At 40.9% G+C, this 26881-nt stretch overlaps 1 protein-coding gene and 1 long non-coding RNA gene across 2 annotated transcripts in view; both read left to right on the top strand.

Annotated features, from left to right (window-relative positions):
• Positions 1-1037: 1037 nt before the first annotated feature.
• Positions 1038-5565, top strand: LOC145656968 (uncharacterized). The gene is made up of 3 exons (XR_014122701.1): positions 1038-1362; positions 1970-2084; positions 2440-5565. It is a non-coding gene; the product is annotated as an uncharacterized LOC145656968 (long non-coding RNA).
• An 8134-nt stretch (positions 5566-13699) lies between these two features.
• LOC145656969 (uncharacterized) overlaps positions 13700-26881 on the top strand; it is a 167006-nt gene continuing 153824 nt past the window's right edge. Inside the window, exon 1 of the mRNA XM_081710808.1 lies at positions 13700-13818. Within this exon, the coding sequence (XP_081566934.1) occupies positions 13770-13818 (49 nt within the window). The 5' untranslated portion in view covers positions 13700-13769. The remainder of the gene's footprint in view (positions 13819-26881) is intronic.

Genomic DNA, 26881 nt, shown 5'->3' on the forward strand with positions numbered 1-26881 from the left:
GGAGAACTGCTTCTCCAGTGAGAGGAGGACAGTGTCCTGTTCCTCTGAGGGGGACCAGCTCCACTTCAACTGGACTCTCAGTGGAACCAGCATCACACATCTACTGGATGATGGAACCAAGACTCTCCTGCTGGAGAAAGAGTATGATGGAAATGTCACCTGCCATGTAAAGAATCACGTCAGCCATGGACAAAGTTCTATTCTGTTACACCAGTGCCCTGGTAAAGCTCACTTTCTTTAAGCTTTGATATCATCATGTTAAAAGCAATAACAACAATAATGATGCAGCAATGACAATGTTACTACTCATAATCTTCAAAGAGAAACTCAGTTACTCACCATAAATCAATCATGTCTGAATAGAAACCATCACACAACACTGTCTAGTTAAATGTCTTGTTCCTTTAAAAGGGTACGACAGCAGTGCCCTGCTGCCATCTTGGAGATCTACTTCACTGCAGAGTCTCAGTCCAACACAACTGACTCTAATGTTGAAAGGCTTGACTAACTGGATCAGGTGTGTTCTATTAGGGTTGGAGGTAAACTCTGCAGGGCAGTAGATCTGCAGGACCAGAGTTGGGCACCCCTGTTCTAATGTGACCCAACCCTGCTGGGCACCTCGATGACCAAACAATTCAAATGTAGTTCATTCTCTAATGTTGGTAGCTGTGCTTTAGGTATTAGTTGAGAGTTGATAATACAGGTAGATGTCCAGGGGCCAGACTGGACTGACTGTTAATAACAGAATAGCAGGATCTGTGTTTACCACAACAATTCTCATAGGAGTGAATACTAGTGATACTCTATTGATGTGCAATTCCAGAAACTTCAACTGCAGATCCCACAACAGCGGTGAATGTGACATCACCCAACATTCGTATAAGTCTACCAGTAACTGATGACAAAACCCTCACCCCCACTCAGAATCCCAACTCAGGCATTTATGTCCCACATATATATCTGAGCAAGTTGTTCAATAAATATAGATGGCATAGTATCAAATACATTTAAGTCCAATAGTCACTCTTTTTCCTACTTCTGTTTAGTTACTTGGTTTCCATTCAAAGCACATGACAAAGCTCCTCATCACCATATTATATCCATTATTCTGTGTATTGTGTGTAGTTCAGGACTAAAATATTAGTTTGTATTATCACTGTCATTCATTGTTGTTGTTACTGTTATGGATATTTTAAATACTATCTTTACCCATAATGCTTGCTGTGCCTACAAAATCTGGACTGACTGTTAATAACAGAATAGCAGGATTTGTATTTACAATACTTCTCATAGGAGTGAATACTACTGATAATCCACTGATGTGCAATTCCAGAAACTTCAGCTGCAGCTCCCACAACAGCAGTGAGACTGACCTCGTCATGCCTCATTTACACATCTCATTTCTGAGTTTTCTGTCTAGATGCCATAGTATCAAATAAATCTAAACCCAGATCTCATGTTCCTTAAAGTGCTAGATAAGGGTAGTTCTCGCAATCCTTTTATCTGAGTTCTCTGAATGTTTGTAAATTAAATCTACAGTCACCCTTTTTCCAGTTTCTATTCAGTTACTTGGTTTCCATTCTAATCACATTAGAAAGCTCCACTTCACCATATTAAACCAATTATTTTAAATTCTATTCTCTGTCATCTGTACCTGCAGAAATACTGAAAGATATCACAGCACATACACTACTATTCATTGTAGTGGACTAGATGGTTTTAAGTTTTTAGATAAATGCTATATTAGTGTGAAACCCTCACTGACAAATATGGTGGAAACACAAGACACAAAAGTGTTGCTGGGGCCAAAAGTGACAGTGTGATATTGAGAGATAAGCTGCACAAAATATATTCTGACAAAAGTGGTAACTATTAAAGTAGCCATGAACAGGGTAAAGAATATATATTATGTTCAGTATTTACAGCATCTCTCTCTCTCTCTCTCTCTCTCTCTCTCTCTCTCTCTCAGCCATGAGGAACATGGTGTTTCTCTGTGTGTGGGTTTTGGAGATCATCACCTTGCTGTCAGTGCTGGGAGGCTTTCACATCTACATCAAAATCAACAGCAAACAGAACAGTGGAAGGTAAGAACATCTTGTAACGCTTTATAATAACAGGCCCAAATAAATAACCTAATCCAATTGTTTGTTAAGAATTATGCATATTTATACAATTGTTTTAAAGACACATATAGTAATCCAAATTGTAGCTTTTGTTAATGCCTAAAACATTTATGTAATTATAGCAATCATTACCAAACTACTAAGAAATGATCATGTTACTGTTTTTTAGTGCATTATATTATAAATTATACAAGTTAAATTATAAATTATACAAGTCTTTCCATTAGTGTTGATATAAAGTATAACAGCACTGGAATTTGAACTATACATGTATCACTCCACTTTTCATTACATTAATGATTTTTATCTCTTTTAGATCGTAACAAACTTTGGTGTTAGCTCATCAGAATCACAGTTACAGTCAGGGACATTTATGTCCCTGGTTGCACAATAAATGGAAGGTTAAACAATGACAAACACCAATGATTAGACCCTAAATACATGCACGATAATGACACAAAATGAAGAACATGTGTGATACAAGGGGAGGGCGTGCCCATACAAACGAACACACAAACAGACACACACACACACACACACAGAGACATCTGGAAGGAGGGGCCGTACCTTGACAGAGCCCCTCCCCAACGCCGCAACTCCCAGCATGCCAGCCTATCGGGTACGACCCCCAGACCAAACAGCGAGGCTGGAGGACATAGCAACCCGACAAGGACCAGGGCCAGGAGGACTGAGAGGAGGAAGACAGGGACCAAGACGACGACAGACACAGGGGTGGACACACTGACAGGAGCAGGCACAGACACAAAGGGGGAGAAAGTGACCGGCACATTAAGTGTGACAGGGACGGGTACATGAACAAAACCACACAAAGGGTTGGGAAAAAGTCTGGGGAAGCTGGCAGGAACCCCAGCCTGTCCCCCAGTCGTCGGCTGGGTTGAAGTCAGACCAGCCTGTGGGGGATCGCCCTTCGCCAATTCAGGTGGCAGCGGTTTTTCCAGCTTTGTGGCAGACACCCCAGGAAGTGCACCAGCTGTTTTGCCTGTCTCTGTGGCAGGGACTGGTAACGCATCCTTCTTGCCTCTTTGAGGCTTGCATGTAGGCACTGGAGCTCTGGGGCTGTGTGCCGTAGGTGAGGGAGTGTCTTCAGATGATGACGCCACCTCTCTGCCAGACACGCGGGGCAGCTTGCTGACTCCAGTGCCTTGGGCAGAGCCTTGGGGCACCGGAGGCTCATTGCTCTCGGAATCTGCTGAATCTGCTCAAAATCTGCTATCACAGAAGAGGGATCCTCATGCAGGGCCTCCTCCACCTCCATTGTTGGACCTTCCAGGCTGTCGACCTCCGACTTCGACCAGAGGCTGACGTTGTGGTGCTCCTCACTCCATCCGTAATCCCCGTAGCCCTCCTGCTAGTCCCAGTATGGATAATAGGACTCTTCAGAGTCCGAACCTGGATACTGGTCGTAATCCGGTAGTCCGTCGAGGGTCTGTAGGACTCTGCAGAGTCCAATCCTGGAATACACTCAGGGCTCCCCCAAAATCCTCCAGGGGCACTCTCCCCTGTTGTAGTAGTGAGTGTACCCAAGAGTATGGAGAGTTTCCTCGGAAGGGCTGGGGATGAGCGGTTATACGTTTTCTTCCCCTTCTTCTCCCTTTTGTCTTCTTTCCAGACATCCTTCTGTGGTCAGTGTTTCTATAATGTCGGAAGCTAAGGAGGATGCAGGAATGAGCTGAGTACAACATAGTGATGTCTACTGACACAAAACAACAGATAATGTAACACACAAGCTAACGCAAGGTTGACGAATGATTAAACAAGACCTTAAATACACGCACGATAACAACACAAATCGAGGAACAGGAGTGATACACGGGGAGGGTGTGGCCATACAAACACAAACACACACACACAAACACACATTCATGTCTGGGAGGAGGGGCCGTACCGTGACAGCTAGTGTGCAGGAAAATGCGTTGTTTGGCAACAGCTGAGTTGATCAAATCAAAATATATTGCTTATAACTGTTAAAAGTTTAATATTATTTGATTCGCAAACTAAAATAGGTGTACATTATAATCTTCCATGCTGAATTTTAATTTGTTTTTAGAACTTTTCGATTACCTATGGTGACAGCAATTAAAGTGTCCATTAACTACATATTACTAATTGATAAGTAGGGCTTCTTAAAATATGCAAAAAGATACTTCTAAAATGTACAGTGTATGATTTCTCCATATACTTGACCTGAGGAACGTGAGGTCAAAGAGTGATGTTCGGCGTTAGTCTGCCAACAGAGGAGATCCACTTGCCTGGATACCACTTTTCCATTCCAGACATGATGACATACAAGTATACTGGAACAGAAAAACTATCAGTGAGAGAAATTGCAAAAATAATTGAATTCATATACATAAAAAGGTATTTTTTGCAAAACCATTGTTGACCAGTGTATTCAGTATAACAGCACTCCCTCTCATGTCATACTGCTTCAGTGTTAGATTTATATTTATTATGGAACATGCTCAGAAACTGACCTGTGCATCATCATTTAGAGTACCTTGTGTAACGATTCTGCTGGCCTGAGTGCCGCAGGGCGTGCAGCAGGACGCACAGACCTCCTCCACATGGATGAACATTTAATTGAAACAGACAACGGCACTCATATGTATTACAAACAATGAACGCAACATGGTTAACACTGAACAAACACGATGAACAGGATACATTTAACAATGACAAGAACATTTAACATTAACATGAACACGCTACATTAACACAATGTCAACAATAACTAACACTGCACACAATGACAAGAGTTTAAATACACAAAAGAATAACAATACAGGTGTGTGCAGGTGTGGCTATGAACAGGATCCTCCCACTGCACTTGGCGGGCCAAACCACATGACTTGCGGGAGGCGAGCATTCCGTGACAGAACCCCCTCCCAAGGGGTGCAACTCCCGACACATCCATCCAATGAACGCGAACCTCTGGGCGCCGTGTACACGTAAACACAAAACACAGCACGGCAATGCCTGGCGCCAACCCAGTACCAGGCGGGCCATGTGCCGTCAGCAAGGGAAACCTCACCACAATAGGGAGAAAGGTAGCCTCCTTGCCTCTCTCAGAGCAGTTCGGTACGCTCCCAATGATGTTGCGCCTGTAAAGACACAATAGCGCCTACACACAAACATATAAAGCGCCGTGACGTGACACCTGCCCTCCGCGCAGGCGCCTCAAAGATGTCCGTGGCCTCAACGGACACGCGGGGGTGCACGTCCACCCCAGTTGCAAATGTTCTACCTCCTCCGAAGGTCCTCCTCTCTGCCGCTGCTCTAGCAGCGTCCCAGAGGCAGTTTGCTTCCGGGGCTATGGGCAGACCCCTCCAGCCTCCCTGGCGAGTCCGCTGAATGGAAGGGATTCGAGCTTCCGCTCTCCCCACTGGTGATCCAGATGATCCACCCAACCACCCTCTCTCTGGTCGGTGTGGTGCCCCTCGGTCCTCCTCGGCCCAGGCTCAACAGCCTTAGCCCCCCCCAGAAATACCTGGGGGTGTTCCCCTCCACTTCTGGAGAAGACACGGACAGCGGTCGCGGTCCTCTCCCCAATGTCCTAGGATCCAGGCAGCAGTGCGGGGGCTGCCTAAGCACCTCCCGCTAAGCATCTCCCGCTAGGAAGTCCGTTTTTTGCCGTGGGAGCTGGTGTCCTGTGGTGGTTGGTCATTCTGTAATGCGTGGTGGCCGGATTGGGCGAAGGGCAGGACGCACAGACTTTAGCGGCGTGGACGAACACTTATTAACACATAACGACAACAGCACTCACGTATTACAAACGAAGAACATGAACATGTAACGGTTAACATTGAACAAACATGATGAACACGCATACGTTTAACAATGACGAAAAGAACATTAACCTTAATATTAGCACATCACATCAACAATGATCAACAACACTGCACACACTGATGCGGGCTTAAATACACAGACAGGACGAGGTACAGGTGTGCGCAGGCGTGGCCACAAACGGGAATCCTTCCACTGCATGTGGCGGGCCAAAGCACCTGACTCATGGGAGGTGAGCGTTCCGTGACACCTGGATTATGATGTAGTGGTAAAAATGATCAGTATTGATAATTTAGCAAACACAGTAAAGTGGCATCAATTTCTCTCCTTTTCAAGGTAATACATGTAGGATATTGTTTGCATTTTTTTGCCACCATGTGATGATGAACATGTTGTCTCCTTCCACTGTAATACTCTTAGGTAAAGAACAGCAGATGGTAGAGGCTCTGTAGACCAACCAGGATCAAGAAGTGAAGCGGAACTCCACCAGAGGAGTGTTATAACAACCACTAGATTCCCCAAACTCATCTAAACTGAAACACCAGCAGAGATCCATAAATGAAAGAGAACACATACATTTACAGAACATGGCTGGAGACAATTTATTCAGCTCATTGAGGACATTGCAAAATGTAATTCATTGTAAAAACTGCCCAATCCATCATCAAGTACCTTGGTCAAGTAACAAAGTGATGTAATCTCATGATTGCAGTTTAATCGGCATGAGCTCTTTTGTATTTGTATTTGGGAATGGTGTGGTAATGTAAAGCTAACATGTCACTGTTTAGTAAATGTTTGGATTGTCAGATCACTAAATGTTTTTCGTGTGCTGATGTGGAAGGAAGGGATGCTGTGTGTCTGTATACTGTGATGTAGAGCACATGGAGGAGTTCTGTTGGAGTAGAGAGGGACACAGCAGCAGCGTTCCAGAGCCTAGGCTGCATTTATCAGCCGTTATGTCATAGAAGGCTGTTCCAACGTGAAGCGTCCTTCAAATACAGCCTAGAAATGCCTCCTACATTCAGCCTCAGTTATCCATAATTCTCTGCACATGTATGGTGCACACAGCACAAAAAGAAAAAGTTTAAATAGAAATAAAAGTCTAAAAAATAAAAAAGTTCCACATGTAAGTTACTCTGGGTAAAAGCAACTGCCAAAATGCCATAAATGTTAAGGTTTGGACTAAAATGTTATTTTATTCTCAGCCCTTTAATGTCTTCTAGGAGTCTTTAATGATATTCTCTTTTTCTTTTTTTTTTGCCTCATCAATGCAAAAGATGAAATTAATTGATGCCAACTATTTGCCCATTTAGGGCTCTGCCTTATCTGTTTCAGCAAACACAACTTTGCACAAACCAGATCTACATGAAAAAAAAAAATTACTGGCAGAAAATTTTCACAACTGATGTATTCAGAATCTGTTATTCCACATCTGACTTTATAAAGCGAAAGTTCATTATCTGAAAAAATGTGAAAACTTTTTGACCAGTGAAGGTTCACATTACCCACTAGAGGGCACTATACACACTATGATTTGTCAAGTGATCAATAGCAGAACATCAAAACATTTTTGATGAATGCATTATGTATAGTATATAGATTCTAACACTGATACTTTCAATAGGTTTTCATGGGTACATAAAAAGAGAATTTATGATTTCTACACATTAGAAAGTGTTTGTATGTCATTTTTCTCTGTTTAAAATGTATGCTTGACTGTTTAAAATGTTTTTATTAAATTCTTAATTCTTTCCCTATTAATACTTATTCATTTAAAAATCTGCTTTGTCTATATGTAACGCATTTACTATACATATATTTTATAGGAACAAGTGCTCTTGAGGCATGTATGTAAAAATTGAACCAGATGGCTCTGGACCGCCCCTCACTCTGACCAGACCAGTGTTTTGTTATTTAGCAGTGACACAGTTCTGACTGAGTTCTGAGCTCAGGCTCACAGACCCAATATCTAGATTGTGCAGGGCAGGCCACTGACATGATTCATAATGAGGCCTTGCATAAATGCCCTGGCTTTGGTTGTCACTTTGTGGAACACACTGCATAACTAAAACCTGGTGTACCTGGTGTACAGGGAGGGTTTAAAGTTCTCCGTGTTGTTGTGCTCATTCCTCAACAGGTCAACACATTCCACTGCAGACCTAAATATGGGATGGTGTATGTTACTGTTACTCTTTGAGAGCTGATTAGTGTTGTAATAATTAGTAATTAGTCTTAGAGCTAATTAGTGGGGGTCTTACCTCTAGGAGCTCCATGTTCCTTGACAGAGGATCAATCTCCATCAGCTCATTATTGTTCCAGCTTAGGACCTCATGAGCATTATTCTGTGTTAGTCATTATGATAATGAAGGTAAACCACTGTGGGTGATGTGACTGTGAGCACTGAGGTAAAGATCTGCTAACTCTTGTTAGGTCGAGCACTTTGCATACTGTGCAGGGGCTATTCCAGTCGCAGCTGTCTACTGCAGTGCATCCAATGGATGTACATACAGCTCCTTTCTGTCTTTACATTTCTTACGACAGTCTTTTTGGTTGTCAAGTTCTTGAATGTTTTGCACGTGTTGAGGTAATGTGCTTTACTCTTGTACTGTGAATATTATGATTTTGGTTGGAGGTTCATGTGATGTTGTAGGAATGGCTGAGGTCTCCTTCTGCTGAATGGTGCTTTGGTTCATCGGGGATGTTGTGGATACGTCACCCTGGTAAAGGGTTGCTGTGTGAGCAGTGTTGCTCTTGGTTTGGAACTTCAGCTGGAGGCAGGTAGCCAGGTATGAGCCCCATCTGTTCCAAACTTCAGAATGATTCAGACAGACAAACTCTACAATGTGACAGGAAATTTGCAATGTAGCCTGTTCACACTAAGTGAACTCACTAGGCTGAGCAAAGTGTTTCTGAATCTTTATCAATATTTTTTTCTTATTCTGAGTTGTTTCTGAGTCTCTGAATGTCAGAATGAGAATGAGATGTTTGCGACTGTGCAATAACACAAGTTCACTTCACTCATTTTATTCTGCATACATAGTCTGCTCCTCTGACGTTGCTACCTGGTCGGTGTTTAATCTACCACTAGCTGGTGTGCTACGTGGTCTTTGTTTTGTGTCTCCATGAACATTGTTCTGTCTCTCACGACTTGTCCCCACATCCTGCTTAGCCTCATCGCATCACAATACTGATATTACTGTATAAGAACCCTGTTGGAAAGGAGCACCTTTATTTCTTTTAAATTCTACTCTCTGTAATCTGTAGCTGCAGAAATATCAACAAACACTTTCCTGCACATATACAGCAATGATGCTGTTTTAACTAGTGCTAGTGGACTACAGGATTATAAGGATGTGGTTACATGTCGTGACCACTGCTGAGAAATAATGACTCATTAACAGGATTAAAAATGTATCATAGTGTTGCTTGGGCCAAAAGTTATAGTGTGAGAGTTGGGTTCTCAAAAATGTATTCTGTAAAAAGTCGTTACTACTGAAATAGCCATGAACAGAGTTATGAATATTATAAGCAATATTTGATATGAGTAATTCAGCAATAACATCTTACATTGAGTGCTGCTGAAGCCTGCAGAGGCCGCTGCCCTGTACACAAAGTTTCTATACTCACTTATGTTTTATGTTATTAATATCTCTAATTCAGTGTTATTAATATGCATGACAAACATACAGTACACAATGGGAAGGTGGGCATAAAAGCACTAATACAAAAATTGTTCAAAAGTACTACACAATATAACTGCATCTGCATGACTTGTATGCATGCATGTATATACACACAAGTATTGCTTTTCTAAACTGCAAAGATTACTGCAAAGATTACGGTGTTACAGCCATATGTACAGTATAGGTGATAAAGCCATATGTAGGTATTGCAACCATGAGCTACTATTACAATAAGGCCACGGTTGCTGCTTCAGTTATTATTACAGTATTGTTCTACAGTAAAATACACTGTCTTTCTGTAAACTACATTAATGTACAAAAGACCAATGAAGAATAAGCAGTAATAATGTGTAGTGCAGATGATGCATAGATGCACAGTAGTTACTGAGAAATAAATTACTTAGAGTGCAGAGTTATCCAGTTTGATGACTGCAGCAAGAAATGACCTGTGAAAGCGCTGCTTCCTGCAGTGAGGCTGGAGTCTGTTACTCAGTTTACACCTCTGACCCTGTAGAGGTTCGTTATAATCACTGTCCCTGCAGTGTTTAGCGGTTATTCATCATCAATGACATCTTTCCCAGCATCCTCCTCTGCCCCACCGTCTCCACTATATCCAGTTTAGCCCCCAGGACTGAGCAGGACTTTCTGATGACCTTATTCAGTCTGTTAGTGTCCTTTGCTGTAATACTGCTGCCCCAGAACACAACAGCAGAAAAGAAGACAATTGACACAACAGCCTTACACCAAAGGACCTCAGCCTCCTCAGGAAGTGGCTCTGCCCTTCTTGTACAGATTGTCCACATGCCCATCCCATCCCAACTTGTCACCCTGATAGACATGCAGGTACTTGTAGGTGAATTAGGTGAGCAAATGACTTGTAGGCAAATTAGGTTCCCTCCAGCTCCTGTCACCACCTCAGTGTTCTCACCCTGGATGGTGACAGGAGCCAGAGGACACCTAATTTGCTATTGTGTGTTGAATGGTATCATTAATTTGAGCACCAACAATGTTTATTCCAGTGAAAACCTAATCCAGATTGCATTCTTCTTATATTACAAAAAAATTAAAAATACTATTTTAATGCTTTTGCACCAAAGACTCAAGTGTATCATTAAGATCACGTTTATGGTACTATGTTTTTCCAAGGAACAAACATTTTATTTTGGACTAAACCAAACAGGCAGATGGGTCATAAACATAAGCATGCAGAAAAGCCACAAGCAAATCCATGATCAGCAAACCAAATATGGACCAGAACATACGGCTCAGAAGGGCACAACACAGTGGTGTATATATACAGCCCTGACAATTCTGAAATTAGGTGCAGGTGTAGTAGTGAAGTGTCAGGGCCAAGGAAATGTAGGCAAAACTGGAATGAAACTCGTATACTTGGAAACAAATAATATTCCAACTACATAGATGTTTAGCACTGTAAAGACAACTAAGTTTAACTATTATTGTCACATATCGCTCGCAAAACTAAGTGTTACCAATAGTGCAGAAACTAGTGCTGTGTTCCAAAAAAAAAATGTAAAGAACTTGAAATGGGGGCTATCAAATATAAGAGAGACTATTGTTCATATATGGTTCAGACTTTATAGGTTTAAATAGAACTGTGCAATGATCATGTCGTGAGAGAGGGATGCCAAGGCAAGTCTCCACCGCTAAACTGGTCTTTATTTGATGCAATAAACACAAACTGAAAGTATTTAACACGAGTAATAACATAAAACTCATCAAGCTTTAACACAATGAATGTATACATAAAGCTGTGACGTGGGCGATATGGAGGAAGCGAGAGGCGAAGTTGAACTAACATGTTCTTTATTAGCCATAATCTTTAAAGTATCTACGACAAGTCTAAGGTCCCCGGAGTTGGTCTGTGAGGGGCCTCGCCAGTGAAATGAAGGATTTGATAAATCTCCTGTAAAAGTTGGCAAAGCCAAGAAAGCGCTGCAACATCTTGCGTGTAAGTGGTTTGGCCAAGCCCTCAATGACTCCACCTTGCCTGGTTGCATACTCACACGTCCCTCCTGAATAGTGTACCCCAGGAAATCAACTTCCTTGCAGTGGAATTCACATTTTTCAGCTTTGCACTACAGACTGCAATAAGGTCTGGAGCATGGCCCACACATCATGCACATGTTGGTTCCAGGAGGGGGAATAGATCAAAATGTCGTCGATATAGATGACGGATCTTTGCAAGAACTCCCTCAGAACCTCATTAATGTAGGCCTGGAATATCGAGTGGCATGGGTGATATAGCCTGGGCCTACTGGACCCCCATCCAGGGTCTGTGTGCTTAGCGAAGAGGGCAGGGCGATGGCCTTGATACCTAGCCTCTTTGCAAAGCCCCAATCCATGATGTTTCCCACAGCTCATGAATCTACTAGAGCAGAGGCTGAAAGCACACGGCTTTTGTACAACACCTTGACCAACACTTTAAACATGGAACGAGACGGACTCACCATACTGCTGCCTCTTTGTTCTCTTCTCTGCTGCACACCGGCTGCATCCAGCTGCATGGGCTCCTCAGGAGTGTCGGTCTGTCTGGTGGTTCCGGTCCCATCTCATTGCGTGGAGTTCCGTTGTACCCACCGACGCCTTTCCTGCAGGAGGCGGTCATAGGTTACAGTGAGACGAACCACCTCATTCAGCGTGTTCCACGTGTTCTGTAATTCAGCCTACAACCCATTCACAAATGCGTCAATCTGCGTGGGATTGTTCCAATGTGTTCCCGCAGCCAGGGTCCAGAACTACATGGCGTAGTTGGCTGCAGATCTCAATCCCTGCCTTAGGCGCAAGAACGCTTGCCCTTCCCTGGCGGGGATGGTGGAATACCCTTCGCAGTTCTCTAACAAAACCGGCATAATCGTTCATGAGCAGAGAACTGTTTGTGACCAGAGCCGCACCGCATACGCCTGCCTTACCCGTAAGCCTCGAGACAACAAAACCACTAAACTGTTCTTTATTTGAAGCAATAAACACAAACCGAAAGTAATCTACATGATGAATAATGTAAGACTCACCAAACATTAACAACACAATGACCGTATACATTAAGTGATGTGTGTTCACATTCGAGACAAGATACACACTGAGTTAAACACGGACACCACACAACAGAACAATAGGGATTAATGTATAATAGAGATTTATGTGTTAACAAGGAACAGTTACAAACAGGTGTGACATGGACAATCAACACAACAGGCGCGTGACGATGAAGACACATACACACACACACACACACACACACACACACACACACACAGACGGGGAGGAGTCTAGGAGAGGGGGCCATGCCCTGACAAACTGATGATGATATTCTACACTCTGAATATTAACCAGTGTACTAGAGTTCAGGGCCAAAACAAAACATCCAGTAATGTCACTGTCTAAAAATGTACAGATTGTTTTATTATTCTGACCATGAATTGGCTGATTTATCACCAACATGATTCTGACGATAAACCAAATATACATTTTTCTCATCAAAGGCTTTTTAATGTGTCTTTAGGTTCACATTTACTCTTAAACAACTGCATATAAAATATAAGTACGACCATGAAGTAAGTACAACTATGAAACGTAACTTGTAAGGTTATACTTTGTCAACTGTAGCTGTAGATACAAAGAAGCCACATTAAACTACAATAAAATAATCTGCTTTAAACATCACAATACAGATTCCTTTCAAACTAAAGGACCTGTCAAGTCAAAAGGTCTGTAATGTAAAGGACCTGTAATGTCAAAAAGGGAGTATTATTATAATATCATCATAACTGACAACATTGTCTACTTGTAATAGATTGCTAAAGAGTCTGTGGAAAGACTGGAAGTAGAGAATTTGTTTAACAATTTAAATACTTTTACTACTTAAATACTGTAATTTACACATAGGATTCTGTCCATTTTCTCTGGTAAGAAAACAGGAAGAAAGCTCTTACTTCCTCTTTTTCACGCAAAAAGCATTATTAGCCATGTCAAAAATTAGCCAGTTCCATTCTCTCATTGGCCTGCCTTATTTCCTCATCAGGGTGAAGTTGTGAGTAAGTGTATAACCGGAGTCGTGACTGACTGCAAAGTTCTCAAGCAGAAGCTTCAGAGAGATAATCAATCTCTTGGATTGAAGTATTTTTACCACTGTGTGAAAATGCAGGGGATCTTTGGAGTCCTGGTGATGTTCACAGGAGCTGCCATGGGCAAGTAGCACTCATTTTATTTTAACTCATTTTATTTTTGGAATGACATTCTTAAAAATGAGGGTCCAATATAGGAATTCACAAAATGGAAAACAGATTAAAAATGTATATTTTCTAAAACTCACTTTTTATACTTGTGTGCCACTCATGTATTTAGATAAACTTGGTGTTTTATGGGTTTTTCTAAAAGAAATGACAATTCAGCTGCAAGGCCTTACAATTTGTCTTTAACACCAGTGCAATTTCATAAGATTGTTTTTCAAAATGTAAATGCATTACCTATAGGCTTACAACTATCTATTTGTTGGGAGGCTGCGGAAGCTCAAAAGGAAGCTTGCGGATAGCCTAGTTTTATTTATAGCGGAATAATCGACATTAGCAAACACGAAACAGGCGAGGGTAATAGCCAGATATAGAACAGCAATAATACTTCGCAGGGAATAAACGGAACTGGAGAGAATATAAAGCGTAGCAAAGATAAGACACAGGTGACACTAGTAATCTGGTGATGAGGATCTGGTGAGGTTGTGCAGGGGAAGACGGGAGGTGCAGTCATGGACTGAGGGCGGCTGCGTGACAAAGATTTGTCTGCTGTTCTTGTGAGAGATGGACTGGACATGTGCAGACGTACATATATGACTGACTTATGGCATATCTTGATATGAACTTTATGCTGATCATGTAACAGTAAGATTTTTACAGAGTATTTAATCATTGAAAGAATTCGACATGAAGCAATTCAAAATATCAAAATATTACAATTTGTGATACACAAGTCATTATGTTCTAATAATGTTAGATTCATATATTCTATTCAGCCAATATTTAAATTCTATTAAATCTAACAAATTATAGTTATTCATTCTCAGAGTAACTTTGCATTTTATGCTTTATACTGTCGCTCTATAAATTGCTCTGTTGTGTCTGGAATAGTGCATTCTCGAGATGAGTTCATATGGTCAATTTTGGGTGCTTTATATGTAAAGCCTTGCATGCATTTTACTTCCCTTTCATTGCAAATGACAGTATAGTTTAACTCCAAAAATGCCCTTCCAAAGAAGTAAAGGAATATTTTGCCTACAAGGTACTTTGGACAGCTGTGACCATCACTCTGCCTATGCTATTTCATTACAGGAAACAGCAAAGATATTGTATTAGAGCGGTCAGGTCACCACGGTTTCTCCAACTCCAACTGTAGTATTTGTGATGGGAGTCTGGCATGGGAGGCTCTGATCATGATCTCAGTTTTCATTATCCACTGCAAGTTCAGGTTGCAGCTCCCATACCAGACAGTCTGGTCGGGCCACTCTGAAAGATTTGTTTTTAATATCTTCACATATTTCCTCAGTTCTTTGAAGCACAGATAAGTTGCACACTGGAGTCCATTTTAACCTTCAAAGCCTACTGTACACACTACAGTACAATCACTCTCTGCTGTAGGTCGTGTGGTCTGAGACACTGCCGTTCCCATATCAGGCCAGGAGACAGCTGGTCAGACTCTCATGGGAAGCTCTGTAGAACATGCTGAGGAGTGCAGGAGTGATCACCACAGGCCTTCCTGAATTCAACAGCCAATTCAGTTCAAATGTATTTATAAAGTACTTTTTATAATATGTGTGACAGTCCCTGAAAGCAAGAGGAAGAAACCTTGAGGAACCAAGGCTGAAAAGGGAACCCATCCTCCTCGGCTCAACACTAGATGGCTTATAAACCTTAAGAAATGACAGACAAATATTTCCTTAAGTAACATCGTAGGTGTCACCTAATCTGCCCTGGCAGACCACACAGACCACAACATTCATTCGTTTCCCCAGTGCCAATCACTCATTTATTGAATTATCACCTACATGTATCCCTCATTTACTGACACTCTATGTAATTCCCACAGGGTTCATTGCTTGGCACTGATTGTCTGTAGCCACCAGACAGAGACAAAGCTAAACCTGCTGTCTGCACTCTTAAAGACTTGCACTGTTTTTTGCAAAATAAATACTTCTGAGATCATCAATCACACCTTGCTCCTGACTCACAATGACAAACTAAAGAAATCAAATTAACCACCTCCATCTGCTGAAGCAGTGGAGAAGTTCCAGCCTCTGTGCTGAACGAGTGGGCTCAGTAACTAAATTCAAATAGTAAGTTAGCTAAATTCTCGTGTTAGTCAAGCTGTTTTATTTTTTTGTTCAATAATTTAAATTTTATCATGGAAAGCTTTCATGAAATCAGTACTGCTGTGTGCTGCTGGTATGTCTTATTCTGTTGGTAACTGCTTCTTAGTTTAGATATTGCACTAAATGTCTGTAATCTGTGGTAGTAATACATTATTCTTGATGTTTTCAATCAAAAAGAAAGGATATTGGATACACTGTAGAAAGCATCCTTTTGTACTGTATAACTATCCTTCCAAACAGAGTGGAGGTTTCATACCTTAGTCAGACACCCTTGACATTCTACCTCACTGATATGTTGTTTTAGCATGTGTATATCATAATTGTACCAAGGGACAAATTGTTTCTATTTTTTCTTACTTCTTAGTAGTACCACTAAGGAGCAATAAATCATTTTTACCACCAAAAATAGAAAACATATATAGAAAAGTAATTCCAATTTCTTGTTAAGCTCACATTCTTGCAGCTCACATGAGATAAAGAATCAAATTGCTTTGTTGTCTTAAAATTAACAAATTTCTGCTCCACAGAGCAGGCTTCTCACATGTAGATGGTCATTTTTAAAATAGAATTAGTACAGAATCTCTGAACAATCCAAGTTAACAGGTGTCAGTATAATGGATACTTAATAATGTGAAGAACAGTTGTTGGAAAAATTACTTATTGCTCCTTTAAAGTTGTTTGACACAAAGCATCTCCATCAAAGTGCTCCATCATATTGTCTAACTCGTTGGAATTAGTCCAAGAGCTAAAATCAGGTCAATCTGGAGGAGTTTCTAGAAAATGACTTGCTATGGAGGACGTTGTGATACATTTGAAACTATAGCAAGAAGATAAACATTTGTTAAGACTAAGGTCTTGGCTGGAGGCAACTGTAGTCTGAGGGAGAATAGCTATGTTATCTATGTTGACGCCAAAGCCAAAATCAAGGTTACCATGCAATTACTGTAGTGAATAGACCCCTACGACTATTAATGTTTCCATAGAGTACCCATTACTAAATACTGCAGGAAGTGAATAAACTCCTATAAGAACTCAGAATAAGGTGCTGGTGGCCTATAAATTGTAATTAGTGAAAATGACTGAAAATATTTCTTATTTGTCGATAAATCAATTATGTTCAGACAAGGAATTTGTCAGTGACTATCTATCCTACGACTGTCTGCCAGACTGCATTCTATGCTACAGTAAATGAGAGCAGCACATTTGTGGAGTGGATACTGTCCTGACTCAAAAGACCAGGCTTGCCCTCAAAGCTGGACCAATTATCAATCACTCCCACATTGTTTACTGACCACCACTTGTACACCCAGCACTATGGCGACCATGACCTGCTGTACGATTTGGTACCACATCACATTACACTGGAGTCAGAGCATCTAACTGTGTGATCTCTTTGGTTCTTTTAGTAAATTAGTCAATCCTCCTCTGCTCCATACAGTCATTCATTATTGTTGAAACCTGTGTGGCATCTCTAGGTAGATGACAGATCATTAAAGGCAGTATTTCTGCTGCTTGGCCTCTTCTCTTGTATGTCAGTGACTATCTATCCTACGGCTACTGAAGTATAATGAACATTGTAACAGGAAACTTTGACACTTGTCTGGGGAGCCATCATATTTTTTGGGTTTACGCATGGGGAAGGTCAGTGGAATACTGATCGCAGCAGTACTAGGTGCTGGCATGGGAATGAACTGAGAAGGAATAGTCATCATTTGCAGTGCATATGTTGATGTTGATCATCGCCAGGCAGTTCAGTAAAGCCAGTTTGTCAGGTGTTTGACCTCGGCTCTGGTATCTCAGTGACTATCCATCCTACAACTATCTGCCAGACTACATTCTATGCTACAGTAAATGAGAGCAGCACATTTGTGGAGTGGATACTGCCCTGACTCAAAAGACCAGGCTTGCCCTCAAAGCTGGACCAATTATCAATCACTCCCACATTGTTTACTGACCACCACTTGGACACCCAGCACTATGGCAACCGTGACCTGCTGTACGATTTGGTACCACATCACATTACACTGGAGTCAGAGCATCTAACTGTGTGATCTCTTTGGTTCTTTTAGTAAATTAGTCAATCCTCCTCTGCTCCATACAGTCATTCATTATAGTTGTTGTTGAGGTCCATGGCTCTTGTGTCATCAGTAACTTTACTGATACAGTTTGAGCTGTACTGGGCAGTACAGTCATGCGTCCTCAGTGTGAACAGCAGCAGACTGAACACACAGCTGTGGGGGATGACGGTGCTCAGGGTGGTGGTGCTGGATATGTTGCTGTCAGTCTGAACTCATGGGGACTCTCAATCACAAAATCCAGGATCCAGGTACAGAAGGCGGTGTTTAATTAAATCTCAAATATCTGTTGCTGAATGCATGTGAGCAAATGCAAAATGAACACTTCATGAGCCAATTTTATGTTAGATAATAATTTACTCCAAAATACATATTTATACACAAAATATAAGGAGTTTATACAAAAAGCATTAACAAATCACTACAGGTTGGAGGTGAAGTGAGTGGTAACTGTTCAAAACTGTATATAACTCAGGTTGCTTGTTAGACTCCGAGACATGTGGATCAACACGTCTTTACAAGCTGCTGCTAATTGTCCAACACAGGGCAGCTGAAAGCATTCAGAGGAAAGTGCAAACTGTTCTTATCATCTGCACTCAAGCATCCATGGCTAGTGTTGCTGTGATTGACAGAGTAAAGCTGTGCCACCAAACCAGAGAGCAGGTGTCAGTTTTGCCTCCCTGGACTCCTGCCCACAGATGGCTGTGACATCAGGGCTTGAGCAAGCAAATCCACGAAGATTGAGGAAAATGTTTTTCTGGTGCACTGCTCAGGAGCCCCAGATAGTTCCTTTTAATAGTAAAAGAGAATTTATTTTACATTTGATTGTATGTGGTCAAATTAGATAAATTTAATTTAAATTGATACTCAATCATTAAAGTAGATTAAAGTTGTTTAGAGCAGATCAGATGTTGTTGCATCAAGTTAATGACAAAATGTTCTTGATTTTCTCGCTCTGCAGGTGCGGTTCCTGCTATCTACAGATTTAATCAGAATCTTACATGTTATGGAACTCTGGGAGAAACACTGCACCTGGAGCTGGTCCCTGAGGATGAAATAATATTAAACAATAACACCAGTATAATTTTAAAATATAAAAAGCAAAACATCACAACAAACCGTTTAGATCAGCCAAGATGGCAGTTTATAGCTGATAATAGAACCATTATAATAACCAGAACAGAGAAGAAAGACTCAGGAAGATACACGTTAGACACCTTTGATGCAAAGGGTACTATTAAAGGCAAATATCATCTCCAGCTGAACATTGAAGGTAGGACTATATCATCTCATGTCAGATAACAGCCATAACCACTGAATTTACAATGATTTCTTATAATTCCTAACTGGAAGAACACAGCCAGAACTTGTGAAGCAAGTTTCCTTACATTGGTTTGTCTGTATTTTAGGTGCATGTGAATCTTTGTAGGGCAGTTAATTTTTGATCCTTTCTTTGTTTCCAGTGTCCTCGTTCATGAATTCTGTTTTTAAATATGAGAGGTGATATCTGGATATTTCGTTCATGTGTATAAAAATGTATACATATGCTGTATTTATGTATGTTTGCATAAATTGTATTATAAAGTGCATTTATAGGTTAAATGTTAAAAGCATGTAGCTAACACCTACACCTCATTCAAAACCAGGTCATTCATCAAAGAGACCAACCAACACTGACACATCATATGTAATCCACTTACAAGTGAACTATTTATGAATGCTTCATGAACTTGGTACTTGGGCAATATATTAAATGTATATATTAATATTATTTGAAGACTTCATGATTTTAGTCTCATTTATTCCCTGTAAAGAAAAATTATGGAGATTTAGTACATTTGGCTTGTGTGATGTAGGTCTACATATTAATTAACAACATATGTAAAAGATATATATATATATATATATATATATATATATATATATATATATATATGTGTGTGTGTGTGTGTGTGTGTGTGTGTGTGTGTGTGTGTGTGTGTGTGTGTGTGTGTGTCTCACGGTACAGCCCCTCCCCCCAAACGTCTCCCTGTGTGTGTGTGTGTGTGTGTGTGTGTGTGTGTGTGTGTGTGTGTGTGTGTGTCACTGTAGGGCCCCTCCCCCCAAACGTCTCCCTGTGTGTGTGTAAGTGTGTGTGTGTGTGTGTGTGTGTGTGTGTGTGTGTGTGTTTGTGTGTGTTCGTCTGTATGGCCACACCCTCCTTGTGTTTCACACCTGCTCCTCATTGTGTTGTGTTAGCGTGCGTGTATATAATTCTTGTGTTTGAGTCTGTGTGGGTCAATGTTTGAACCCAATAGCCTGCGTGCTATGTTCGTGTTGACGTGTCTCAATAAACTTATATGTTTGTCCTACGAACTCGTCCCCACATCCTGCTCAGCCACCTCGTCACAATATATAATAGTGTATATACAATAATATTCCAATTTTACTATAACTCATGAATATGTCATTAAAGCTTAATGTAAGTGTCGTTATTGTAAAGCAAAACTGATATTTCTGTTTAAGGATCCTGTTAGAATAAAACATCGTCTTTATTCTTTTAAATTCTGTTCTCTGTAACCTGCAGCTGCAGTGTCCTCAGTAGTAGTGAAGGATAACTGCTTCTCCAGTGAGAGGAGGACAGTGTCCTGTTCCTCTGAGGGGGACCAGCTCCACTTCAACTGGACTCTCAGTGGAACCAGAATCACACATCTACTGGATGATGGAATCAAGACTCTCCTGCTGGAGAAAGAGTATGATGGAAATGTCACCTGCCATGTAAAGAATAACGTCAGCCATGGACAAAGTTCTATTCTGTTACACCAGTGCCCTGGTAAAGCTCACTTTCTTTAAGCTTTGATATCATCATGGTAAAAGCAATAACAACAATAATGATGCAGCAATGATAATGTTACTACTCATAATCTTCAAAGAGAAACTCAGTTACTCACCATAAATCAATCATGTCTGAAAAGAAACCATCACACAACACTGTCTAGTTAAATGTCTTGTTCCTTTAAAAGAGTACGACAGCAGTGCCCTGCTGCCATCTTGGAGATCTACTTCACTGCAGAGTCTCAGTCCAACACAACTGACTCTAATGTTGAAAGGCTTGACTAACTGGATCAGGTGTGTTCTATTAGGGTTGGAGGTAAACTCTGCAGGACCAGAGTTGGGCACCCCTTTTCTAATGTGACCCAACCCTGCTGGGCACCTCAGTGACCAAGTAATTCAAATTTAGTTCAGTCCTTAATGTTGGTAGTGGTGCTTTAGGTGTTAGTTAAGACTTGCTAATACAGTCTGCAGGATGGTAGATCTCCAAGAGACAGACTGGACTGACAGTTATTAACAGAATAGCAGAATGTGCGTTTAACACTTCTCATAGGAGTGAATACTAGTGATACTCCTCTGATGTGCAATTCCAGGAACTTCAGCTGCAGATCCCACAACAGCGGTGAATGTGAGATCATCCGGCATTGGTATAAGTCTACCAGTAACTGATAACAAAACCCTCACCCCCACTCAGAATCCCACCTCAAGCATTTATGCCCCTCATATACATTTGAGTAAGTGAATAGTTCAATAAATATAGATGGCATAGTATCAAATATATCTAAGTACAATACATTTCATATTTCTCGAAGTGCTAGATAAGTGTATTTCTCTAGCTCCTGATCCCTTATTTCAGGAAATTAGGTAACTGCAATCTATAGTCACCCTTTCACCTACTTCTGTTTAGTTACTTGGTTTCCATTCAAAGCACGTGACAAAGCTCCTCATCACCATATGATATCCATTATTCTGTGTATTGTGTGTAGTTCAGGACTAAAATATTAGTTTGTATTATCACTGTCATCATTGTTGTTGTTACTGTTATGGATATTTTAAATACTATCTTTACCCATAATGCTTGCTGTGCCTACAAAATCTGGACTGACAGCACATACACTACTATTCATTGTAGTGGACTAGATGGTTTTAAGTTTTTAGATAAATGCTGTATTAGTTTGAAACCCTCACTGACAAATATGGTGGAAACACAAGACACAAAAGTGTTGCTGGGGCCAAAAGTGACAGTGTGATATTGAGAGATAAGCTGCACAAAATATATTCTGACAAAAGTGGTAACTATTAAAGTAGCCATGAACAGGGTAAAGAATATATATTATGTTCAGTATTTACAGCATATTGTTTTATTGTTTCATTACTCTCTCTCCCCCTCTCTCTCTCTCTCTCTCTCTCTCTCTCTCTCTCTCTCTCTCTTTCTTAGCCGTGAGGAACATGGTGTTTCTCTGTGTGTGGGTTTTGGAGATCATCACCTTGCTTTCAGTGCTGGGAGGCTTTCACATCTACATCAAAATCAACAGCAAACAGAACACAATGGAAGGTAAGAACATCTTGTAACACTTTATAATAACAGGCCCAAATAAATAACCTAATCCAATTGTTTGTTAAGAATTAGAATTGTTTTAAAGACACATAATGTAATTCAAATTGTAGCTTTTATTAATGCCTAAAACATTTATGTAATTATAGCAATCATTACCAAACTACTAAGAAATGATCATGTTACTGTTTTTTAGTGCATTATATTATAAATTATACAAGTTAGAACCAAGTAATGTGATTGGATAAGAGTCTTTCCATGAGTGTTGATATAGAGTATAACAGCACTGGAATTTGAACTATACATGTATCACTCCACTTTTCATTACATTAATGATTTTTATCTGTTTTAGATCGTAACAAACTTTGGTGTTAGCTCATCAGAATCACAGTTACAGTCAGGGACATTTATGTTCCTGGTTGCACAATAAATGGAAGGTTAAACAATGACAAACACCAATGATTAGACTGGACCCTAAATACATGCACGATAATGACACAAAATGAAGAACATGTGTGATACAAGGGGAGGGCGTGCCCATACAAACGAACACACAAACACACACACACACACACACACACAGAGACATCTGGAAGGAGGGGCCGTACCGTGACAGAGCCCCTCCCCAACGCCGCAACTCCCAGCATGCCAGCCTATCAGGTACGACCCCCAGACCAAACAGCGAGGCTGGAGGACATAGCAACCCGACAAGGACCAGGGCCAGGAGAACTGAGAGGAGGAAGACAGGGACCAAGACGACGACAGACACAGGGGTGGACACACTGACAGGAGCAGGCACAGACACAAAGGGGGAGAAAGTGACCGGCACATTAAGTGTGACAGGGACGGGTACATGAACAAAACCACACAAAGGGTTGGGAAAAAGTCTGGGGAAGCTGGCAGGAACCCCAGCCTGTCCCCCAGTCGTCGGCTGGGTTGAAGTCAGACCAGCCTGTGGGGGATCGCCCTTCGCCAATTCAGGTGGCAGCGGTTTTTCCAGCTTTGTGGCAGACACCCCAGGAAGTGCACCAGCTGTTTTGCCTGTCTCTGTGGCGGGGACTGGTAACGCATCCTTCTTGCCTCTTTGAGGCTTGCATGTAGGCACTGGAGCTCTGGGGCTGTGTGCCGTAGGTGAGGGAGTGTCTTCAGATGATGACGACGCCACCTCTCTGCCAGACACGCGGGGCAGCTTGCTGACTCCGGTGCCATGGGCAGAGCCTTGGGGCACCGGAGGCTCATCGCTCTCGGAATCTGCTGACCATGTGTCATCACAGAGGAGGGATCTTCATGGAAGGCCTCCTCCACCTCCATTGCTGGACCTTCCAGGCTGTCGACCTCTGAGATCGACCAGAGGCTGACGTCGTGCTGCTCCGCACTCCGACCGTAATCCCCGTAGCCCTCCTGGTAGTCCCAGTACGGATAATAGGACTCCGCAGAGTCCGAACCTGGATACCGGTCGTAATCCGGTAGTCCGTCGAGGGTCTATAGGACTCTGCAGAGTCCAACCCTGGACTACACTCAGGGCTCCCCCAAAATCCTCCAGGGGCACTCTCCCCTGTTGTAGTAGTGAGTGTACCCAAGAGTATGGAGAGTTTCCCCACAAGGGCTGGGGATGAGCGGTTATATGTTTTCTTCCCCTTCTTCTCCCTTTTGTCTTCTTTCCAGACATCCTTCTGTGGTCTGTGTTTCTATAATATCGGAAGCTAGAGAGGACGCAGGAATGAGCAGAGTACAACAAAGTGATGTTTACTGACACAAAACAACAGATAATGTAGCACACAAGCTAACGCAAGGTTAAATACCAACAAACACCAATGATTAAACAAGACCTTAAATACACGCACGATAACAACACAAATCAAGGAACAGGTGTAATACATGGGGAGGGTGTGGCCATACAAACACACATACACACACACACACACACACATACAGACGTCTGGGAGGAAGTGCCGTACCATGACAGCTAGTGTGCAGGAAAATGTTTTGCTTGGCAACAGTTGAGTTGTGTTGAACGAGCCTAACAAATGAACAAATATGCAAGCAAATCAAAATATATTGCTTATAACTGTTAAAAGTTTAATATTTTTTGATTCACAAACTAAAATAGGTGTACATTATAATTCTTCCATGCTGAATTTTAATTTGTTTTTAGAATTTTTCTATTACCCATGGTAAGTGACAGCAATTAAAGTGTCCATTAACTACATATTACTAATTCATAAGTAGGGCTACTTAAAATATGCAAAAAGATACGTCTAAAATGTACAGTGTATGATTTCTCCATATACTTGACCTCAGGAACGTGCCTCTTTGATGTTCGGCAGTAGTCTGCCAACATAGAGGTGATCCACTTGCCTTGATACCGCTTTTCCATTCTATACATGATGACATACAAGTATACTGGAACAGAAAAACTATCAGTGAGAAAGAAATTGCAAAAATAATTGGATTCATATACATAATAAACAGGTATTTTTTGCAAAACCATTGTTGACCAGTTTATTCACTATAACAGCACTCCCTCTCATGTTATACTGCTTAAGTGTTATTTAGATTCATATTTACTATGGAACATGCTCATGTTCAGAAACTGACCTGTGCATCATCATTTAGAGTACCTGGATTATGATGTAGAGGTAATAATGATCAGTATTGATAATTTACCAAACACTGTAAAGTGGCATCAATGTCTCACCTTTTCAATGTGATACATGTTGGATATTGTTTGCTTTGTGTGAGATCTCACTGATTTTTTGCCACCATGTGATGATGGTTGAAGTCGATTTATTCAGCTCATTCAGGACATTGCAAACTTTAATTCATTGTGAAAACTGCCCAATCCATCATCAAGTAACTTGATCAAATAACAAAGTGATGTAATCTCATGATTACAGTTTAATCGGCATGAGCTCTTTTGTATTTGTATTTCCAGAGCCTAGGCTGCATTTATCAGCCGTTATGTCATAGAAGGCTGTTCCAACGTGAAGGGTCCTTCAAATACAGCCTAGAAATGCCTCCTACATTCAGCCTGAGTTATCCATAATTCTCTGCGCATGTATGGTGCACACAGCACAAAAAGAAAAAGTTTAAATAGAAATAAAAGTCTAAAAAATAAAAAAGTTCCACATGTAAGTTACTCTGGGTAAAAGCAACTGCCAAAATGCCATGAATGTTAAGGTTTGGACTAATATGTTATTTTATTCTCAACCCTTTAATGTCCTCTAGGATTTTTTAGTGATATTCTCTTTTTTTTTTGTCTCATCAATGCAAAAGATGAAATTAATTGATGCCAACTATTTGCCCATTTAGGGCTCTGCCTTATCTGTTTTAGCAAACACAACTTTGCACAAACCAGATCTACATCAAAAAAAATAAAAAATTACTGGCAGAAAATTTTCACATATGATGTATTCAGAATCTGGTGTTCCACATCTGACTTTGATAAAGCAAAAGTTCATTATCTGAAAAAATGTGAAGACTTTTTGACTATTGAAGGTTCACATTACCCACTAGAGGGCACTATACACACTATGATTTGTCAAGTGATCAATAGAACATCAAAACATTTTTGATGAATGCATTATGTATAGTATATAGATTCTAACACTGATACTTTTAATTTCTGCACATTAGAAAGTGTCTGTATCTCATTTTTCTCTGTTTAAAATGTATGCTTGACTGTTTAAAATGTTTTATTAAATTCTTAATTCTTTCCCTATTAATATTTATTCATTTAAAAATCTGCTTTATCTATATGCATAGACAAATATGCATAGACAAATGCATTCATTTATCATACATATATTTTATAGGAACAGGTGTTCCTGAGGCATGTGTGTTAAAATTGAACCAGATGGCTCTGGACCACCCCTCACTCTGACCAGACCAGTGTTCTGTTTTATAGCAGTGACACACTTCTGACTGAGTTCTGAGCTTAGGCTCACAGACCCAATATCTGCAGGGCAGGCCATTGACATCAGGATTCATAATAAGGACTTGAATAAATGCCCTGGCTTTGGTTGTCACTTTGTGGAACACACTGGATAACTAAAACCTGGTGTACCCAGTGTGTAGGGAGGGTTTCAATTTCTCAGTGTTGTGGTTCTCATGCTTCAACAGGTCAACACATTCCATTGGAGACCTAAATATGGGATGGTGTATGTTACACTTTGAGAGTTAATTAGTGTTGTAATAATTAGTCATTAGTCTTAGGGCTAATTAGTGGGGGTCTTACCTCTAGGAGTTCCATGTTCCATGACAGAGGATCAATCTCCATGAGATGTTTGGGACTTTGGAATGGCACAAGTTCATTTCACTCATTTTTTTTCTGCACACATAGTCTGCTTGCCTGATAGTGTTTGATTAAACTGTTATGCTATATTACCAACCATCAACATGCACTGTGTAATACATATATAACACATTATTAAATAGCAATCCACCCACAC

This window comes from Electrophorus electricus, chromosome 3 (assembly GCF_041902795.1).
Source record: "Electrophorus electricus isolate QZ-2024a chromosome 3, ASM4190279v1, whole genome shotgun sequence".
NCBI classification, from domain to species: Eukaryota; Metazoa; Chordata; class Actinopteri; order Gymnotiformes; family Gymnotidae; genus Electrophorus; species Electrophorus electricus.